We start from the raw sequence: 16,079 nt of genomic DNA on the forward strand, positions 1-16,079 counted from the left end.
TTTCCAAGGGCAAGCTGGTCTGGCTGCTGGACAGAAGCGTCCCATGACGCACTTGGCCCGAGGATGGGTCCTCTGGTGCCCACGAGCTAGCACCTGGCCCCACGTCTGCGCAGATCTTGCCTCTCACAGCCCGAGAGGCCTGGCCAGCCGCTTGTGCACAACAGGGTGGTCGGGGCAGGGTGCGCGAACTGGCTCCATAGTCAGAGCCAGGGAGCTGGGATCCGTGCCGCCAGCTCCGGGTTCCCGTCTGGTCTCTCAAACCAGAGCGCACGGTAGCCAGTGCGCGGCGAGCAGCGCCACGAGCCACGCGCCGGAGCGCAGTCCGCCCCGGGTGTCCACGCAGCCAACGGCGCCCGAGGTCACCCGAGGCGGCGCGAGCCGATGACGCGCACGCCGCCCACGCGCAGCTCCCGATTGGTCCACGTCCTGCGCTCGGGCGCCCGAGTCCAGGCCGCTGACCCGCCCCCCGGAAGCGGCGAGCTTCGCAGGAGCCGAGGCGTCGCTGCCCATGGCGGCCGAGGCTCCGGCGGGGCTCGCAGGTGGCCGCCTGCCCGGGGACGGCTCTCCGCAGGCCCGGGACCCGGACGCGGCCCCCGCCCGGCGGCGCGCCTCGTCGCTGTCTCGAGATGCCGAGCGCCGGGCCCACCAATGGTGCCGGGAGTACTTGGGTGGGGCGTGGCGCAGGGCGCTGCCCGGCGAGCTGCGGGTCCAGCCCGTGAGGTGGGAGGCCGGGGGTCGGCGGAGGGGCAGGGCAGGGGCGGAGGGACCGCCCAGGCTGAGCGCTCACTGTGCATCTCCAGCGGAGGCCTCAGTAACCTGCTCTTCCGCTGCTCGCTACCCGACCACCTGCCCAGCGTTGGCGACGAACCCCGGGAGGTGCTGCTGCGGGTGTACGGGGCCATCCTGCAGGTGAGGCGGGAGGCAGGGTCGCGGCCACCCCGGCTTCAGGACTGCTCGCTCCAATGAAGCAGTTGGGACTGTCTTCACTGTCCAGTCCAGGGCTCCGGAGCTCCTGGAACCCGTGTCCCCTGACTAGGTGTTGTGGTGCAGCCGGCAGCCCATGTGGTAACCATCCCGGCTGCTGCCTTTCCACTCCAGCTCCCTACTAACGGCCTGGGAAGGCAGTGGAAGCTGGCCCCAGTCCTTGGGCCCCCCTGCACTCATGGGGCAGACCCGGATGATACACCTGGCTTCCTCCTGCCTCAGCCCTGGCTATTGTGGTCATCTGGAAAGTGAACCAGCAGTTGGAAGATTTCTCTCCGTATCTCTCCCTGTCTGTGACTTTTAAATAAATAAATCCGTAAGACGTACATAAGGCCTATACAGCAGAACCCAAAGTTACAACTGCGCAGGGAAGGAAGTGCAGGCCATCCTGGGTGTGCTGGCACTGATGTGGCCTCTGCTGTCGCCCCCTCAGGGTGTGGACTCCTTGGTCCTGGAGAGCGTGATGTTTGCCATCCTTGCTGAGCGGGCGCTGGGACCCCAGCTCTATGGCGTCTTTCCCGAGGGCCGGCTGGAACAGTACATCCCAGTACGAGCCCAGTCCAAGCCCAGCCCACCCCACTCCTCCCCAAAGCATCCCCCTCCCAATGTCTGCCTTCACAACCCAGGTAGGGAATTGTCCCCAAGACCCATTCTGCTCCCCGGCCCCCCACCCCCATGCTCCCTGATGGGTTCTTGGGTACAGAGCCGGCCACTGAAGACCCAGGAGCTTCGCGACCCAGTGCTGTCAGCAGCCATTGCCACCAAAATGGCCCAGTTCCATGGCATGGAGATGCCCTTCACCAAGGAGCCCCACTGGCTGTTTGGGACCATGGAGCGGTGAGTCAGGCCCTGGCTGAGGCTGAATGTCCTGTGCACTGGCCAAGTAGGGTTAGTATCCCAGGGGCTGGCCTGGGCATGCAGCTGTTTGTTAGAGAAGCCAAACAGGGCTGGGGCGGGGGGCGGGGACAGGCAGTGGAGTGAATGGACCCTGCCTTGGACTTCAGGTATCTGAAACAGATCCAGGAGCTCCCTGACACTGGCCTGCCGCAGCCCCACCTACTGGAGACCTACAGGCTGAAAGATGAGATGAGCCAGCTCAGGTGAGGGCTGGCTAGTGGCATCAGGGCCCCTGCCAGATGCACTGAGGGCAGAGTGCGGTCTGGCTGCCCTCAGTGAGCACTGCCCACAACGCCCGTCCTCTGCCCCCGTAGGAAGTTGCTGGACTCAACTCCATCACCTGTGGTCTTCTGTCACAATGACATCCAGGAAGGTAGGGGAAGCCAGAGTGTCCGACCCAAAGAGGAGGGGGACCCTGAATCTACCGGCCCGAGGTGGAGGGGGACCCCGAATCTACCAACCCGAGGAGGGGCCTGAAGGCTTGAAGTGATCTGAACCCCATCCCATCCTGTTGCCTAGGGAACATCTTGCTGCTGTCCGAGCCACGGAGTGTTGACAGCCTCATGCTAGTGGACTTTGAGTACAGCAGTTATAACTACCGGTGAGGCCCTGGGGAAGCTGGCCAGGGCTTGTCTGTGGCCTCCCACTGCCAGGGGTGGCTTGAGGACCAAGCATTGCCTTGTCCCCTCAGGGGATTTGACATCGGGAACCACTTTTGTGAGTGGGTGTATGACTACACACATGAAGAGTGGCCCTTCTACAGAGCACAGCCTGCGGACTACCCAACGCGGGGGCAGCAGGTGTGTGGGCCAGAGGGCCCCCTGGGAGGAACCCCAGGCCTCTCCCAGTACCAACTCTGCCCATTTATCTCAGCTGCATTTTATTCGCCACTACCTGGCAGAAGTACAGAAAGGTGAGACTCTCCCCAAGGCGGAACAGAGCAAACTGGAAGAAGATTTGCTGATAGAGGTCAACCGGTAAGTAAGGAGAGTGTGTGGGGGAAAGGGCAGGAGTCCACACTCTAAGGGCTGACCTTGTGGAGGGGCAGCAGTCCGTACTCCAAGGCCCGGCCTGCTGGGGGGCACACGAGTCCACACTCTGAGGGCTGGCCTGCTGGGGGACACACGAGTCCACACTCTGAGGGCTGGCCTGCTGGGGGACACACGAGTCCACACTCCAAGGCCTGGCCTGCTGGGGGGCACACGAGTCTACACTCGGAGGGCTGGCCTGCTGGGGGGCACATGAGTCCACACTCCAAGGCCTGGCCTGCTGGGGGCACACGAGTCCACACTCCGAGGGCTGGCCTGCTGGGGGGCACACGAGTCCACACTCCAAGGCCTGGCCTGCTGGGGGGCACACGAGTCCACACTCCGAGGGCTGGCCTGCTGGGTGACACACGAGTCCACACTCCGAGGCCTGGCCTGCTGGGGGGCACACGAGTCCACACTCCGAGGGCTGGCCTGCTGGGGGCACACGAGTCCACACTCCGAGGGCTGGCCTGCTGGGGGGCACACGAGTCCACACTCCGAGGGCTGGCCTGCTGGGTGACACACGAGTCCACACTCTGAGGGCTGGCCTGCTGGGGGGCACACGAGTCCACACTCCGAGGGCTGGCCTGCTCGGGGCACACGAGTCCACACTCTGAGGGCTGGCCTGCCCAGGCGGGAACAGGAGTCCACTCTGAGGGCTGGCCCACCTGGGGGGCAGGTTGGCTTTCCTGTGAGTGCCCCCTTCCTGCCCCCCAGGTATGCACTGGCCTCCCACTTCTTCTGGGGCCTGTGGTCAACCCTCCAGGCCTCCATGTCCACCATAGAGTTTGGTTACCTGGTAGGTATAGGGGGGCAGGGGACACAACATTTCCTTGGGGACCTGGCAAGCCTGGCTCCTCACTGCTCTGGGCGCCGGTCTTTCTCCAGGAGTATGCCCAGTCCCGGTTCCAGTTCTATTTCCAGCAGAAGAGCCAGCTGACCAGCTCGCCCCCCTCGTCTTGACAACCCTTACGGGCGCTGGGATTTCCTCTGAGCCTCCAGGGCAGGACCTTGGAGGGCAGGACAGAGAGGATGGGGCTGTGCCCCCAAGTGAGGGCTCCCCACCTTGTCCCCTGCTATGTTACCCAAGACAATAAAGAGCTGCTTCCTCCACACCCTGGCCTGCTCCCTAAGTGACACACCCTGCTCCGTCCAGCGCCCACCCTGCCCCTTGCAGTACCCTGTCTTGGCTGAAGCTCAGAGCTATAAATGCTGGGAGGACTCAAGGGAAGGGCTGGGGGCCAGGCTGGGAGTCCCGCGCCAGAGATTGGGGACAGGCATCCAGCTGACACCCTGGTGACCTTTTCCCTACATTCGGCTATTTTTAGTTCTAATACTAGGATTCTCACGTGAACCCTTGCCCCGCCCCTGCCCTCAGTCTCTCAGACCTCTGAGCAACCTTCAGCCTGCAGGAGCCCTGCCTGGGTTCACAGAGGGGGTTCTGGTTCCCGCCCCACTTCGGCTTCTCGACCCCCATTTGGGAGTCGGTGTCAGGTTCCCGGTAAGGACAGGGTGGGGTGGCTAGGCCTGAAGGACGTGGGGACGCAGGCCTGGGTGGCCGGCCCCCCCCCACACACACAGGAGCGAATCTGCACTGTGAGTAGGGCTAGTGCAGGGCGGCCTGCCCGACTCAGCCCCTCGGCACGTGCGGGGGGGGGGTCCCTTGTGGGTGCCCAGGGGGGTCGCGCCGAACCCAGCCTCAGTTCGGGACTCGGCTCCCCGCGGTTGCTCTGCCCCACTTCGCCCGCCTGCACTCCAAGGCAGCCTCTCGTGGTCTCTGGGGTCCCCGAAGCCTTCAAGCTCCATCCGGCAGTAGCGCGAGGGTTTCACGGCAGTTGACCTGGCCTGAGGGCAGGTCCTGGGCGCGAGGCATGGGACGCACGCAGGCCGCGGCACCGGGTGGGCTGCAGGGCGGGGGTTGGGACACGCACGAGTTGGGATGGGCTGGGGAGGGGGCGGGCTTCAACATGCAGTAGACCCGGGGCGGGGGTTGTCCTGAGCGCCCCCCCCCCCCCCGCACCCCAGCAGGTGCCGACCAACCCTCAGGATGGCGGAAGCACACCAGGCTGTGGCCTTCCAGTTCACTGTGACCCCAGAAGGGGTTGACTTTCGGCTCAGTCGGGAGGCCCTGAAACACGTCTACCTTTCGGGAATCAACTCCTGGAAGAAGCGCTTGATCCGCATCAAGGTGGGCGTGGGCGGCGCAATTTCCCTAGCCCCTGCTCCTGACAGGTGCAGAGCAGAGCCCTCCGGAGGCATGGGAGGCATGAGAGGCAGGGTTAGCTGCTGTCTGGGTCCCCAGCGCCACCTAACCTGGCAGCTGAGGACGGGCTCCAACGGCACAAGGTGGAAGGCCGCGATGAGCGTGGGCTGGGAGGCCAGAGGCCCTCGGTCCCCCTGCCTGCTTCAGGGGCCTCCTCCCTGCTCCTCAGAATGGCATCCTCAGGGGTGTATATCCGGGCAGCCCCACCAGCTGGCTGGTCGTTGTCATGGCAACCATGGGCTCCTCCTACTGCAAGGTGGACATTTCCATGGGACTCATCTGCTGCATCCAGAAGTGCCTCCCCGAGGGGTAAGTAGCTATCCCCAGGGAGCCTGGGCCTAGCCTAGGCAGCACAGTGGCCATCGGTGGCCTGAGGGGCAGCTGTCTGCCCCAGATCAGCTTGTTGTGGAATGTACTCAGCCTGGATGGTTCCAGAAAAGCCCTTCCCCCACAAGACAGCTCAGTGGTCAGGAGATGCCGGCCTGCCAGCCTGGCCCCAGTGGCGTCTCTAGCCCTCACTCCTTCTCCATCAGGAACGGCTCCTACCACACGCCACAGACACGGGCACTTCTCAGCATGGCCATCTTCTCCACGGGCGTCTGGGTGACCGGCATCTTCCTTTTCCGCCAAAGCCTGAAGCTGCTGCTCTCCTATCATGGGTGGATGTTTGAGATGCATGGCCGGACCAGTCGCTTCACTAAGATCTGGACTGTGAGCAGGGGCTTGGGGCTGAGCTGGAGTGGTGGCAGGCAGGGCTCTGGTGCCTGGCAAGTGGGTTTGTTCTGGTGGTTGTAAGGGCTCCCACCCCAACACTGCCCACACCCCTAGATCTGTGTCCGCCTCCTGTCCAGCCGACGACCCATGCTCTACAGCTTCCAGTCATCTTTGCCCAAGCTCCCTGTGCCCAGCGTGCCAGCCACCATCCAGAGGGTGAGGGCCTGGGTCAGGCGTCCCAGCAAGCAGGGGTGGCTGAGTTTGCCATGTAGGATGGGGAGAGAGGCAGACTGTGAAGAGTAGTGGGGCTGGGCCGAGGGTGGAGTTGGGGTGAGGGCTGAGGCAGAGCGGCAGGGCTGGCGCGGCCCCCACAGTCACAATGGCTCCACTGGACAGTACTTGGAATCTGTGCGGCCCTTGCTGGGTGACGAGGAATATTACCGCATGGAGACGCTAGCCAAAGAATTCCAGGACAAGACTGCCCCCCGGCTGCAGAAATACCTGGTGTTCAAGTCCTGGTGGGCAACAAACTATGTGAGTGTCACCCTGGGGCTTGGCAAACCCCTCCTGGGGTCCTGCAGCTCCACCCTCACTTCCGACCTTCCCACAGGTAAGCGACTGGTGGGAGGAATACATCTATCTCCGAGGGAGGAGCCCCCTCATGGTGAACAGCAACTACTATGTCATGGTGAGAGCTGGAGCCCCATGGGGCGAGAGGGAGTGTCCGGCTGTGGGGCAGAGGTCCTGGAGGAGGTCCCAGAGCCCTGAGACAAAGTTTCCATGCGGGGAGGGGAGGTCTGAGGGAAGGGAAGTGGGGAAAAGAACTCCTGGAGCTTGCAAAGAGAAAAGGCCAGGAATGCCACCACTGGCCCCTACCCCTGCTCAGCTTAGGCCCTGTCCTTCCTCCGTGGCTCAGGCCCTGGCCTCCCAGCCACAGGTTCCCAGGGACTCCCCGAAGCCTGGCTGGCTGGCTGCGAGTGGAGGACCATGTGACCAACTCCCCGCAGCCACCTCCCCCTGTCCAAGACACACAGGATGCCAAGTGGCTTGTTGGCCTTGCCCACCCTCACGGGCTGTCTTTCCATACCAGAGACCTCCAGCCAGGTTTTGGTGGGGGAAGCCCTTCCTGTAATCAAAGCAAAATGGGCAAAGGCACAGCTCATGTCGAAGCTGAAGCAGTGGGGTGGGAGGGGCACTGATTCCGAGCAGGTCTGTCTGGAAGTGCAGGCCCCTGGGCAGTGGATCCTGAGGGGTACCCACCGCGGCCCTGCTGTGTCCCCAGGACCTGGTGCTGGTCAGGAACACGGAAGTGCAGGCCGCCCGTGTGGGAAACGCTGTGCATGCTATGATCATGTACCGCCGCAAGCTGGACCGCGAGGAGATCAAGCCTGTGAGTTGTTGGGGGGATTGGGGTGGAGGGAGGGGTGCTGTGGCTGGGGAGCAGGTGGAGGGGCGCTGCGTCTGGACATGCTGTGCTCCCTGCAGGTAATGGCTCTTGGGATTGTTCCCATGTGCTCCTACCAGATGGAGCGGATGTTCAACACCACCCGGATCCCTGGCCGGGAGACAGGTACCACTGACCACAGCTGAGCCCCTCCCTCCCACTGGGCACCAGGGTTCCAGAACTGTGAGAAGCCATCAGTGTGTGACAGACACTGGACACTGGGGCTGGACCCCAAGGGCCCTCGTGGAGTCCCTCCCTCCAGGCTGACTGTGCCTAGGGAGGCAATTGTGTGAGTCGGAGTGGCAGTGCAGGTAGCACTTCACCATGACACCCACACCTTCCATTTGTGACACTGTGTCCTCAGGTAGCTACACACTTCGCTAGCACTTCTTTTTTTCTCTTAAGATTTTTAAAAAATATTTATTTATTTATTTTATTGGAAAGTAAGATATATATAGAGGAGGAGAGACAGAGAGGAAGATCTTCCATCCGATGATTCACTCCCCAAGTGGCCGCAACAGCTGGTGCGCGCCAATCCAAACCCAGGAGGCAGGAACCTCCTCCAGGTCTCCCATGCAGGTGCAGAGTCCCAAGGCTTTGGGCCGTCCTTAACTGCCTTCCCAGGCCACAGGCAGGGAGCTGGATGGGAAGTGGAGCTGCCAGGATTAGAACCGGCGCCCAAATGGGATCCCGGCGTGTTCAGGGTGAGGACTTTAGCTGCTAGGCCACGGCGCCGGGCCCTCTTTTAAGATTTGTTTTATGTATTTGAAAGGTAGAGTTACAGAGAGAGATCTTCTGTCTGCTGGCTTATTCTCTTGACAGCCTCAGTGGCCAGGACTGGGCCAGTAAAAGCTAGGGGCCTAGATCTCCATTCAGGTTTCCCATGTGGTTGGCAGGGGTACATACACTGGTACCACCATCCATGTTTTCCCAGGAGTCCTGTGCTCTCAGGAGATGCCAGCCTTGTTGGCAGTATCCCACCCCAATGTACTGCAGTACTGGCCCTGTTTCTTGGACTGTGAGGGCCCTCCCAGGATTGCTGTGTGGATTCACTCACTAAGGAAAAGCCCTGGGCAGAGGCTGGGCTGAGAGGATCAGCAGGAACTACCCAGGGTGTGTGGAGATGGAAGGCATCAGCCCTTCCCTACAGATAGCCAGGGCTGGCAGTTCCCATGGCCGGGGCTCAACTGTCCTCCCATGACACAGCCAGGGCCAGGACTCCGTGGCCGAGCCTCAGCTGCCCGGACACAGCCGGGGGGCGCCATGGCCAAGCCTGTTTTTATTGCCCTCTCACAGATGTGCTACAGCACCTGTCAGACAGCAGGCATGTGGCCGTCTACCACAAGGGCCGCTTCTTCAAGGTGTGGCTGTATGAGGGCTCCCGCCTGCTCAGCCCCCGGGAGCTGGAGCTGCAGTTCCAGAGGATCCTGGACGACCCATCCCCACCTCAGCCTGGGGAGGAGAAGCTGGCAGCCCTCACTGCAGGAGGGAGGTATGGAGCAGTGGGGAGGTGTGCTGACTGTGGCTCGGGGCCACAGCAGAGGCTGAGGCTGCTAGCCTCGGAGTGGCTGTAGGTGGATTCCCTCCAGGACCATCTGCCACCCTATCAGGCCCTGTCTCCAAGCCCAGCCGGGTCTCGAGATGTCCACAGGGGCCCCATAGTTGGCATGCCGTTGGTCTGCAGGGTGGAGTGGGCACAGGCCCGCCAGGCCTATTTCAGTTCCGGCAAAAACAAGGCTGCGCTGGAGGCCGTCGAGCGTGCTGCCTTCTTCGTGGCCCTGGATGAGGAGGCCCACGCCTACAACCCCGAAGATGAAGCCAGCCTCAGCCTCTATGGCAAGGCGCTGCTGCACGGCAACTGCTACAACAGGTGTGCACGTCCCCCCATGGGCAGAGCTCCGCATTCAAGGAGAGTTGACAGGGCTAGTTAGGGTTAGAGCTAGGGCATAATTGTAGAATTAGGGTTGAGGTGAAAGGGTTAGGGAGAGATTAGGTTTAGAGTTAATGTTTAGGGATTGGCTTGGTCAGGGTCATGATCAGTGAGCTACGTGACCTCAGCCCCCAGAGCTGAGCCATCCCCTGACCCACTCCTTCTGCAGGTGGTTCGACAAGTCTTTCACTCTCATTTCCTTCAAAAACGGCCAGTTGGGCCTCAACACGGAACATGCGTGGGCTGATGCCCCTATCATTGGGCACCTCTGGGAGGTAATAGGGCTGGGCAAGGGACCTGGAGGGCAGGCCTGCAGGTGGCAGTCAGATTCTCAGCTTGACCTCTCCCTGCAGTTCGTCCTGGGCACAGACACCTTTCATCTGGGCTACACAGAGACTGGGCATTGCCTGGGCAAGGCAAACCCCACACTCGCACCTCCTCAGCGGCTGCAGTGGGACATCCCTGAGCAGGTACAGGGTGGGGGGGAGTGGGACAGTCATGAGTCATCTATCTCTCCCGCCCCTACCACCACCTGGCCCAGCCCTTGACAGAGCAGCTCAGGATACTGTGTGGGCTCTAGGCTGGCCACAGGGATTGGGGGGACCCGGGAGCTGTTTGTGGTTGTGGAAAGGTAGGTGTGTGAGGCTGTCATCTGCAGAGCCCCTGTGGTGTGGCCCCGGAGGCTCTGCCCCAGCTGACTTCTCCTGTCTCGTCAGTGCCAGGCCGTCATCGAGCGCTCGTACCAGGTGGCCCGGGCACTGGCGGACGACGTGGAGCTGTGCTGCTTCCAGTTCTTGCCCTTTGGGAAAGGCCTCATCAAGAGATGCCGCACCAGCCCAGACGCCTTTGTGCAGATCGCCCTGCAGCTGGCCCACTTCCGGGTAGGACCCCCTGAGGCAGGGTGGGAGCCCCCAGTGGGGTGGGGTGAGGGGCCACCAACAAGATTCACCCCTCTGTGTCTACCAGGATAAGGGAAAGTTCTGCCTGACCTACGAAGCCTCAATGACCAGAATGTTCCGGGAGGGGCGGACAGAGACTGTGCGTTCCTGTACCAACGAGTCCACAGCCTTCGTGCAGGCCATGGTGGAGGGGTCCCACATGGTGAGCTGCGCCTGCTCCTTGCCCCCGACGATCCCATCCCAGTGAGGCTGAGGCCATTTGCTCCCTACCCCTTCTTGATCCTCAGAAAGCCGACCTCCAAGATCTCTTTCGGAAGGCTTCGGAGAAGCACCAGCACATGTACCGCCTGGCCATGACCGGGGCTGGCATCGACCGACACCTCTTCTGCCTTTACCTGGTCTCCAAGTACCTAGGTGTCAACTCCCCTTTCCTGGCTGAGGTCAGTGAGCTGGGCAGGACCCAGGCCCTGCTCTGCAGGGTGCTTGAAGCAAGCTCCGGCCTTCCCACACACACTGCCCCCCTGGGTCTGCCAGCTGGAGCTGGCCTTCCCACCCACACCTGCCAGGACTGCCCCCCAGATCTGCCAGCTGGAGCCGGCCTGCCCCCCTGGCCTTGAGAGCCCACAGGAAGTTGCTCTTGTGTGTGACATGTGGGGTGCACACAGAGCTGAGAGGAACTGACAGGTCACACGATGGTCTCTGCCAGAGGCTAAGGGACCTGAGGCCTGTGCTGTGTCCACTCGTGCAGCCTCAGCAGGGCAGCGCTGGCTAGAGCAGGCCTTCAGCCTGCTGCTTGGGCATCTGACCAGCTGTGTCCGCCCTGTGGCAGGTGCTCTCAGAACCCTGGCGCCTTTCCACCAGCCAGATTCCTCAGTCCCAGATCCGCATGTTCGACCCAGAGCAGCATCCCAACCACCTGGCTCCTGGTGGCGGCTTTGGCCCCGTGAGTGCCCTGTAGGGGGGTGGGCAGCAGCGCCTGCAGGGGTTTCTGGAGCGAGTGTGGACATGGACCGGGGCAGGGGCGCTAGCTTGGAGGGCAGCACAGTCTCAGGCCTGCAGGGAGGCAGAGTGGACACCATGGGCCAGGGACACACCCTCCCAGATCCCCTCCTTGCTGGGCATGGCCATGCTTGGGGCTGGTTTGAGGTGTGGAACAAAGTGCTACTCTTCTGAAATCTAAACAGGCTCCGTGTGGGAGCCAGTATGTTCCACTGATGGGTGAGCTAGTTGGAAGAATGGGACAGCAGCCTAGAGTGTGAACTCCCTCTGGGGATTGGAAGGTCCCAGATGCCAGGTGAGGGCCCAGAGTGCCCACTGGGTGTGCTCCTGACCTTGGGGAAAGAGCAGCAGCAGCAGCAGCAGCAGCAGCTGGCACTCAGCTCTCCACTCATGGCTCCCTCGTCCCCACACTGCCCTCAGGTGGCAGATGATGGCTATGGCGTTTCCTACATGATCGCAGGCGAGAACACCATCTTCTTCCACGTCTCCAGCAAGTTCTCAAGCTCGGAGACTGTAAGTTCCCCCTTTGTGCCGGCAGCAGTCACCCAGGCGCACGGTCCCTCATGGGGGGACGGAGGGCTGGGGTACCTGAAGGTGCATCGAAGCTCTTGTCATCCACAGAATGCCCAGCGCTTCGGAAACCACATCCGTCAGGCCCTGCTGGACATCGCTGATCTTTTCCAAGTCCCCAAGGCTGACCGTTGAGGATAGAAGTGCCAGCTAACCTCCCCTGCCCCATGCTGGGCAACAAGAGGACTAGGATGGCTCAGACATAAGGGGTGGCCACGTCCAGGCTCCAGGGACAGCACTGGCAGCTGCTGTCCCATGGCACAGGCTGCTCCCAAGGGCCCCAGTGGTAGAGGTGGGATTGGAGCAGGGAGAGAATTTGAATTAGCTTTTTCTTGGTAAACACTAATAAAAATAAGGCTGTGTAATTCTCTCTCAGCCCTTAGGTTCCTGTGTTTTGTTTGGCCTTCCCCAACTCGGGTATGTGCATCTGGGATAAGCCCTCGCTTCACAACTTGCACCTGCTGCCTAGGGCTGCTGCTCTGCCAGATGAGAGGGTCCACTCCCCTGCACCCCACCCAGGCGAGCCTTCTGTACTCCTCTGGGCCCAGCACAGTCCTGAGGTCCAGGTAACAGGTAGGCTTATCTCTGAGAGGGCACATGAGATATGCCTTCTCTCAGGTCAGTGAACCTGCTGTAAGTGTGTGCGGCCCTGACTTACTGGGCGATGGGCCGGAGTGCACCTGCAGTACTACCCTGCACTCTAGAGCTCCACTGAGGGGCCACTATGGGTTGACCTAGCCTTGTGCTGGGCTGTCTGCCCAATGGGATCCACTCCGAGGTGAGGTAGGCACATGTGGTTTGGACACAGAGCAGCAGCTAGTAGGAAGTCAGAAGGCTTTGGAGCAAGAGGTGAAGAAGTACTTCCTGAATGCCTGCAGTATACAAGGCACTGGGATAGCAATCAGCAGACCTGGCGAACACAGCCACTTCCCCAGTGGCTTGGAGTCCCTGTGGCAGACAGACAACAGCCAGGGATTGGAGGATGGCACAGGAAGTCTGCCAGTAACGAGGGAGGGATGGGTGGCCATTTCAGAGGGAGGCAGAGATGTGTGTTGCAGTCCTGAAGAAGAGGGAGCAGGCTCTGTCCCTGTTACATGTACCAGCATGGCGGAGAACTTCCTGACAGGACAGCGAGAGCCCAGCTGTCAGCAGTCCAAGGGGGAGGGCAGAAGAGGGCAGGTGGGACACAGTGCCAAGTGCTGGGTATGGGAGGAGTGATGTCACTTGCCTGTTTCAGGTGGATGCTGCTCTAGCTGAACAGTGTCAGAACGGTGTCAGAGTAGGAAGGGGGATAAACCCTGTGGGGGCAGTGCTTATGGTGGAGGCATTGTGCCAAAGAGGGTGGGCTTACACTAAGGCATTGCCATAGGAATGGAGAATGAGAGTGATTGGGTGAAGATTTTTAAATCAGATTGGACTTAACTGTAAGATCTATGAAAATGTCTCATACATTCTTCAAAGATAGATAGAAAGAAGGAAAGAAAAGTCTAGACTCTATCAGTGTTGCATGTGTTTAAAAACCTTGAGGCCACATAAGACTCTCCTTTGAGTGGCCATGAATTTGTAAGTGTTACATTCCACATCCAGTGTTGCCTCGGATTCTCTTGACTGTCTGCCTGGGTGCTGCCTCACCTCCCAGGGAAAGTGTCTGGGTTAGGGTTGGCTTCTGGGACCATTACCTCACCCCGTCCTGGGAGAGCAAGGAGCAGTTTTCAATAAGCTGGCTTTTCAGCATTGTGATAGGGCAGGTTAAGCTGCTGCCTGCTGCAATGCCAGCACCCCATGTGAGCACTGGCTCATGTCCTGGGCACTCCACTTTAAATCCAGCTTCCTGCTAACAGCCTCTGCCACCCACATGAGAAATCTGGAAGAAGCTCCTGGCTTTTGCCTGGCCCAGCCCCAGCTGCTGCAGCTAGCTAATGAACCCCTAGAGGGAAAAATCTCTGTGTAACTCTTTCAAATAAATAAGTAAAATCCTTAACAACAAAATACTGGCTTTTAATTTATCTTGGGGGCCCGGCACAATAGTGTAATGGTTAAGGTCCTTGCCTTGAACGCACCGGGATCCCATAAGGGCGCCGGTTCTAATCCCAGCAGCTCCACTTCCCTTCCAGCTCCCTGCTTGTGGCCTGCAAAAGCAGTTAAGGATGGCCCAAAGCCTTGGGACCCTGCACCCACATGGGAGACCTGGAAAGAAATTCCTGGCTCCTGGCTTTGGATCGGTGCAGCACCAGCTGTTGCGGCCAATTGAGGAGTGAATCATCGGATGGAAGATCTTCCTCTCTGTCTCTCCTCCTCTCTGTACATCTGCCTTTCCAATAAAATAAATAATTTAAAAAATTTTTATCTTGGAACTTACCAAAGGTCTATCTGATCTTTTCCTAGTTCAAGTGAGAGAAGACACTTGATCATAAATCTCCATAGAACTCCCCAGACCTAAGTAGGTTCCCTCCTCTGTGGGTTGCAAATGGACAGTAGTTAAGTTTGGTAGGCATAACAGATAAATCCTAAAACCTCAATGGCTTCATAACAGAGGCTTAATTTTTTTTTTTGCTCAGGCCACTTCCTGAAATGTTAGCACCCCATGTGAGCACTGGTTCAAGTCTTAGCTGCTCCACTTCCAATCCAGCTCCCTGCTAATTCACCCGGGAAGGCAGCAACAGATGGCCCATGTGTTTGGAGCTCAGCTACCCACATGAGAGTCCAGGTTCTTGCCTTGGGCTTGCCTGGCCCAGCTCTGCCATTGCTCAGCCTTTCTCCCCCACCCCCGCTCTTTGTATTCTGTAGATACATATAATATATATATATTCATATATATCCATACATATACCAGTTAGCTGAAGTGGAGGCCTTTATTTGAGGCTGCCCAAGGATCTGCCTTCTACTGATACTTTTTTTTTTTCTTTTTAAGACATTAAAAAAAATTTACTTTTATTGGAAAGTTAGATTTTACAGAGTGGAGAGAAAGATCTTCCATCCGCTGGTTCACTCCCCAAGTAGCCGCATCTGTTGGTGCTGATTCAATCCAAAGCCAGGAGCCAGGAGCTTCTTCCGGGTCTCCCACGTGGGTGCAGGTCCCAAGGCTTTGCGCTATCTTCTACTGCTTTCTCAGACCACAAGCAGGGAGCTGGAAGGAAGTAGAGCAGCCAGGACACAAACTGGCGTCCATATGGGATCTCACAGAATGCAAGGCAAGGACTTTAGCCAGCAGGCTACCATGCCGGGCCCAAGATTTTTTTTTTTTTAAGATTTATTTTTATTGGAAAGGTAGACCAGATTTACAGAGAGAAGGAGAGACAGAGAGGAAGATTTTCATCAGCTAGTTTACTCCCCAAATGGCTCCCACAGCTGGAACTGAGTCCATCAGAGGCCAGGAGCTTCTTCTGGGTCTCCCATGCAGGTGAGGGTCCCACGACTTTGGGCTGTTCCCCACTGCTTTCCCAGGTCATAAGCAGGGGGTTGAATGGTAAGTGGAGCAGCTGGGACATGAACCAGTGCCCACATGAGATCCTGGTGCTTGCAAGGTGAGGATTAGCCTCTTGAGCCATTGCACCACCCTGCTGGTAGTTGCTAAGTGGCCTTGGCCATCAGCACTGAGTAGGTCTAAGAGGTAAGAGGCTTTGATGGGCCTGGCCTGACTGGTCAAGGGTGTGTATTCCCGAGAGCCAGAGCCATCCTAGCCTGTGCTGTGAAGGATGCCTCAGTACAGCCCCATGTACCAGTCAGGCCAGGCACCCTTACTTCACAGTCCGAGTGATCTGCCAAGTCCTACCTAGCGAAGCAGGCTCGTGCAGAGCCCTCCCTTGACCTCAGTGGAACTCCACACCTCCTTACACTTCCCACAGGCCATCTTCATGACCCATCAGTTATCCTGTTGTGTATAGCAGGCACCTCGCAGCAGTAAGGGACAGTGGACAGCTAGGCTCAGGGAGACAGGAACCAGCAGCTTGGGGAACGGATATGGTCCAGGAAATAGTTACCCAAAACCCAGGGAAATTGGGGCTGGTGCAGCACCACAGGTTAAGCCAGCCTCCCATATCAGGGCACCAACTGGCCAGGTTCTCTGCTTCCAATGCAGCTCCCTGCTAGCGCTTGGGAAAGCAGCAGAAGACACCCCATGCCCGACCCCGTCACATGGTAAACCCAGACGGAGTTCCGGGATCCAGACTCGGGCTTGACCAGCCCAGAGCAAGCTTACGCAGCTCTCTCTCTCTGAAATGAGTGAATGAAATTTTTTTTTAAGATTTATTTTATTTTTATTACAAAGTCAGATATACTGAGAGGAGGAGAGACAGAGAGGAAGTGGAGCTGCCGGGATTAGAACCAGCGGCCATATGGGATCAAGGCGAGG

The 16,079-nt window shown here is 59.2% G+C and overlaps 2 protein-coding genes across 4 annotated transcripts; both read left to right on the forward strand.

Moving 5' to 3' along the window:
- Window positions 1-422: 422 nt before the first annotated feature.
- Window positions 423-4,022, forward strand: CHKB (choline kinase beta). Its single transcript, XM_004589692.3, has 11 exons — window positions 423-720; window positions 801-909; window positions 1,418-1,531; window positions 1,688-1,821; window positions 1,989-2,084; window positions 2,196-2,254; window positions 2,401-2,482; window positions 2,573-2,681; window positions 2,755-2,858; window positions 3,627-3,708; window positions 3,798-4,022. Exons 1-11 carry the CDS (start codon window positions 509-511, stop codon window positions 3,870-3,872), a joined length of 1,176 nt encoding a protein of 391 aa, XP_004589749.2. The 5' UTR covers window positions 423-508; the 3' UTR covers window positions 3,873-4,022.
- Window positions 4,023-4,195: 173 nt separating this feature from the next.
- Window positions 4,196-12,093, forward strand: CPT1B (carnitine palmitoyltransferase 1B). Of its 3 annotated transcripts, none has more exons than XM_058673498.1 (19): window positions 4,196-4,410; window positions 4,935-5,097; window positions 5,342-5,481; window positions 5,706-5,883; window positions 6,001-6,102; window positions 6,283-6,420; window positions 6,497-6,574; window positions 7,169-7,276; window positions 7,372-7,456; window positions 8,627-8,822; window positions 9,015-9,200; window positions 9,430-9,535; window positions 9,614-9,730; window positions 9,977-10,141; window positions 10,227-10,361; window positions 10,447-10,599; window positions 10,989-11,102; window positions 11,579-11,671; window positions 11,780-12,093. In XM_058673498.1, the coding sequence occupies exons 2-19, from the start codon at window positions 4,957-4,959 to the stop codon at window positions 11,861-11,863; spliced, it is 2,319 nt and encodes a 772-aa protein (XP_058529481.1). In that variant the 5' UTR covers window positions 4,196-4,410; window positions 4,935-4,956; the 3' UTR covers window positions 11,864-12,093. The 3 variants fall into 3 exon arrangements, with proteins under 3 accessions (XP_058529481.1, XP_012783719.2, XP_058529482.1); XM_012928265.2 differs by having other exon boundaries at window positions 4,938-5,097; XM_058673499.1 differs by lacking the exons at window positions 4,196-4,410; window positions 10,989-11,102 and adding an exon at window positions 4,827-4,842.
- The last annotated feature ends 3,986 nt before the right edge of the window (window positions 12,094-16,079 follow it).

Source organism: Ochotona princeps, chromosome 15 (assembly GCF_030435755.1).
Source record: "Ochotona princeps isolate mOchPri1 chromosome 15, mOchPri1.hap1, whole genome shotgun sequence".
Taxonomy (NCBI): Eukaryota; Metazoa; Chordata; class Mammalia; order Lagomorpha; family Ochotonidae; genus Ochotona; species Ochotona princeps.